The 4,867-nt window shown below is 50.8% G+C and overlaps 1 protein-coding gene and 1 long non-coding RNA gene across 2 annotated transcripts; both read left to right on the forward strand.

Moving 5' to 3' along the window:
- The first annotated feature begins 2,296 nt into the window (after positions 1–2,296).
- LOC117195162 lies at positions 2,297–2,768 on the forward strand. The gene is made up of 2 exons (XR_004474965.1): positions 2,297–2,341; positions 2,415–2,768. It is a non-coding gene; the product is annotated as an uncharacterized LOC117195162 (long non-coding RNA).
- A 48-nt stretch (positions 2,769–2,816) lies between these two features.
- LOC117195137 lies at positions 2,817–3,477 on the forward strand (the record flags this gene model as incomplete). The annotated part of the gene is made up of 1 exon (XM_033399789.1): positions 2,817–3,477. A coding segment is annotated over one exon (525 nt), but the record flags the coding sequence as incomplete, so codon positions are not given.
- Between the last annotated feature and the right edge of the window lie 1,390 nt (positions 3,478–4,867).

Raw genomic sequence — 4,867 nt, forward strand, 5'->3', positions numbered from 1 at the left:
TCGACACGCAACGGGTTCGATCCGGTCGTGTGTGTGTGTGTGTGCGTGGCGGCCCTTTGGCCCGCTCTTTTTCGACGGCTTGCCGGCTCTCCTCTGTCTTCTCCCGTTACTACCGAACTGTTTTGTGCGTCCGAGAGCGTGAGAGGCGGGAAAAGCGGCAGTGAGAGCGGCGTCTTTTCGGCCTTTCCCTTTGTGTTTGGCGGGTTTTTGGGATTTGACGGGGTTGCGGGATTTGCGGTTGGTATTGTTGGTATTGGCGCTGCTGTTGCTGCTGATGTGATGGGGCTCGAGGGGGAGTGGCTGTGGCCGTGGATATATCAGCCATGGCAATGGCTGGGTACTTACTCGATGGATGGCTGTGGCGTCGGCGCTCTGGCGTGGCTGGGGCGTTGGTTTTGGCGCCTGCGCCGAGTGCTCTGCTGCTGCTGCTGCTGCTATTGGCGGTGTTGGTGTTGGTGTTGTTGGCTGCTGCTGCTGCTGCTAGGGGGCCTCTGCGGGCCGCTCTGCCGCCGTCGCTGTGTCGTCTGGTTGACCCTCGTCTGGCCATTCCTCAGGTCATGGCTGGCTGTTGGTTTGTGTGTTGGCGATCTGCTGCCTGTTTGTTGTTTTTAATTGAAAAGTCTCTTGTGTGTGTGTTTGTGTTTAATGTATTTATTGGCACTTTTATTCACTGCTTTCTCATCTATCACAGCTATCTCTTTTTGGTTTGCGATGTGGACGGGAACAAAAGCTTGTCATAGATAGTAATGGGTGTGGTGGAGGAAGGGCGGCACGGCACGGCACGGCACGGCACACAACAGACACCACAAAAAGAACAGGGCAACACAGAAAAAACGGCACAGAACAGTCAAAAAGCGACACGACACGTAACGGTTATAGACGTACGCCCGACGATCGCGACCTCTCGAGCGGGTGGACGAGATGAGAGTGGCGGATGAGGTTCATGGTGGAACACTCATATGTCCAACTCCCATACTCTCCCCCTCATTGGCTGGGCATTAATTGCCGAAGTTGGCGACCGATAACACACCGGCATTGATAAATGCTATTTGAATTTGTAGTGACTTTTTGGTGTGTTATCGGCTCGGGTATTTTTCTAATTGGCGTGGAATTTTTGGGTCATTAATGGCGTTGCCACTTGTCAGGTATTGGGGAATGGGTGATAGTTGGGAAAGAAGAAGAAGAGGGAAAGGTAAATATGCTAAAATAAATAACTAAAATTAATTAAATTACATTACAGCTAAGGACAATCTATCTACAATTACTACAAATAAGGACTACAAAACTACAGAGATATATACAAGGTAAAACAAACAATAATTACAATACATTTACACAACAATAAACATACTTAAATATCATTTATTTTTAACAGGAGGACAACTACAACAAAGCACCGGCCGGCATGGCAAACGCAATGCAGAACATTGCGCCGCATACCGGCCGGCTCTGTTGTCCCCCTGTGCAGGATTAGTGGCACCATCTGGGATCTTTGGTGGCGATGGCTGGACTTGGAGATGGCGTGCATCGTGGGCAAAGGTGTTCATTGACGAGCGGCTCTGGTCCGGCCGCCCACGTTGCATCTGTCGTTGGTTGGTGTTGGCTGCTGCACTCGAGTGGCACTGGTCCGGCCACCAAACTGCATTGTCGTTGTGCTGGCGTTGACATCGAAAAGTGATGCCAACGAATCATCCAAGGCCAGGCCGCATCCAAGGCGAACTGGTCCGGCCACCAGGATACGTTGTCGTTTTTGTTGTTGCTGGCCGCATCCGAGTGGCTGCTGGTCCGGCCACCCAGGATGCGCTGTCAGTTGGATTGGCCTGGCCTCCTCGGCCACGTTCATCGTCGGTTTGTAATGGCGATTTGAGTGGCTGCTGGTCCGGCCACCCAGTTGAGGAGGTGTTTGCTTTGGCGTGTGATTTTAATTTGTTTATTTGCAGGTACTTGTCGGCGTTTGGATGTTGTTGCTGGCGACCCTTGTCTGATTTGTGTTGGCGTAAGAGACGTTTGCGGGTGAGTATTTGTGTTTATTGGCAGCCTCTCTCCTGATTCTCCTTCTTTTGCAGGATTTGCTGGCGTCCGGCGGCTCAACACCAGGCCATCCCGCCCTCACATAATTGGCATGAGAGACGGGTGTGACCCAGTGGGGCGGCAACAGGCGCCAGCATCTGTGTCATCGTTGGAAATGGCAGCTGTTGGTTCGGATTGGCGTGACGTCACGGCCATGGTCAGGCGGCAGCGTCATCAGATGAGGCCTCCTTTTCCGTCCCTTTGGCAGAAAATTGATGATGTTGATGGCGAGGCAGCTTCTTGTTGGTCAGCTCTGTCTGGTGATTGGCAGGTAAATGTGGATTTCATGTGTTTTGGCCGTTTTTCGTTGTTGTCCGTATTGACGTCTTTTTCCTTTGTTGCAGTGGCTGTCTCTGGATCAACGATTGGCTCCACATAGACGTCCCGGACTGATGGGGACAGACAGTTGGACAGCAAACTGACAGCGCCAACCGACTGCGAGCCCCAGCTCCAGCCCCACCTCCAGTCTTCCATCGAGGTCCCTTTGTCGGTGGAAAGTGCAGCAGGACATACCACAGGCTTCTCCCAGCTGTCAGTCCGAGGCACTTTACATAACATATTCTCCTACGAGCATGATTCAAATAAAAGGTACCCCAAAGCAGGCATCGAAGTAGGCCTTTAATTGGACGTTACAGGAACCCCACCCGTTCGTCATAAACAGTCGGGCTTTGGAAGGAAGCACATCTCGAAAAAAAAAATAAAAAATAAATCCGTAAAATCGTTGTGAAAAAAGTAAAAATGTCTGATGTGAAAATAAAATTCGATTGGGGCGACGCCAGTGTGGATCAGCCCATGCCACAGGCCTTCAAGGAGAAGGAGGTGGCCAAGGCCGGCTGCCACACCCCCGGGTCTACCGCTTCAAGGACATCTACGAGGGCAAGAGGAAGCAGCAGCTGAGCAAGTGCCTCGAGGCGGAGCGCAAGCAGCGCGAGTTCCACAGCCGTCCAGTGCCCAACTTTCCCCAGATCCACGAGCGCCAGGCGGCCAAACCCGTCGTCCACCGTGTCACCCAGCCGGTCACCCCCAACGTGCTCAAGAACTCTGCTCCGGCGGAGATGAGGCGCCGCCAGCGGCTGGAGTTTGAGTCCTCGCGTCCAGCTCTGAAGCCTCTGCCCAGCAACTTCAATGCCCAGACCTCGCAGAAGCAGGAGGCCCGTCGCCAGCAGCAGGAGGAGCAGCGCCTCCGTAAGGAGCGTGAGGACTACCAGAAGCACCGCCAGTTGACCACGTTCCGGGCTAGTCCCAGCCCGTTCAGCACTACGCCACGTTAGTGGGGAGTGGCCTTCCTTTTTCCCGTCATCCCTTTGCCCCTTTTTCAATTTTGTTTTGTTTCTTTGTTTTTAAATTGTTGTTCAAATTTGTTTTGTTGTTCGAAGAAATTAAATTACTATAATCAGCACAGACGTACACCCATGAGTACATGAGTGTGAATGACTGCACAATCAATTTGTTCGGCATACCCTTGGCGAGGGGTACACCACCAAAGGGTCGAAACGAAACGCACTACAACGAAATCCTCCTCGAAAGGGTATCCCTCTGTTCGGTCTCCCAGGCGAGACCCATTTTCTGGTTTAAAATGGCTCGGGTCGGTGGCTCCATCAATCAAGTGGCCCCCGACCCAGCCCCAAGCCAAGCCACAGCCAATCCGCAGGGCAGGGCCACGCCCACGTGTGCCCGTACAAACAATTTGTTGTAAGTGTATCAATTGATGCGCCCCCGATGCACGTACGAGTGTGAGCTTTCCACGTGTGCCAGTGTGGAGGAGGAGTACGTCACATAATCAATAGCACAAATACTAAAACAAGCACTCAAACTGTCAAAGCGATGATTGATAGTGTTGACATTCGCTTTTTGGCTCCATCAATGCTTTCACTCACCCCAATGTTGAGTGAGATGAAAGTGGTCCGAGGGCAGCAGCACCGATAAGTAGGCAATGGAGAATTTGCATTGGCCGTTTGTTTTAGTGGCTGTCTGTGTTGTCGTTGGTTAATGGCCAGTGTCTTATGTTTGTGCTGTTTGTGTTGGCTGCTCTGTTGGCGGGGGATGGAATGGGAAGGGGGAAATTTGCCTGCTCCCGTATAACCGCCCGGATACTTTAAACTTCCGGATCTTACGATCCGGGCGCGAGACGCGCCGAAGAGTCGACCGCATAGCATCTTGTGGCCGGTTTAAATGGCTTTGTTGGGGCATTTGGCAGAGTGGCGAAGGATGGCAGTGTTCATTTTAGTCCTGTTCAACCGCATTTGGCATTTAGTGACGTTTGAAGTGGGTGGGGAGGTGGGTGAGGAATTGGCTGGGCATTAATTGCCGAAGTTGGCGACCGATAACACACCGGCATTGATAAATGCTATTTGAATTTGTAGTGACTTTTTGGTGTGTTATCGGCTCGGGTATTTTTCTAATTGGCGTGGTATTTTTGGGTCATTAATGGCGTTGCCACTTGTCAGGTATTGGGGAATGGGTGATAGTTGGGAAAGAAGAAGAAGAGGGAAAGGTAAATATGCTAAAATAAATAACTAAAATTAATTAAATTACATTACAGCTAAGGACAATCTATCTACAATTACTACAAATAAGGACTACAAAACTACAGAGATATATACAAGGTAAAACAAACAATAATTACAATACATTTACACAACAATAAACATACTTAAATATCATTTATTTTTAACAGGAGGACAACTACAACAAAGCACCGGCCGGCATGGCAAACGCAATGCAGAACATTGCGCCGCATACCGGCCGGCTCTGTTGTCCCCCTGTGCAGGATTAGTGGCACCATCTGGGATCTTTG

This window comes from Drosophila miranda, assembly GCF_003369915.1.
Source record: "Drosophila miranda strain MSH22 chromosome Y unlocalized genomic scaffold, D.miranda_PacBio2.1 Contig_Y6_pilon, whole genome shotgun sequence".
Taxonomy (NCBI): Eukaryota; Metazoa; Arthropoda; class Insecta; order Diptera; family Drosophilidae; genus Drosophila; species Drosophila miranda.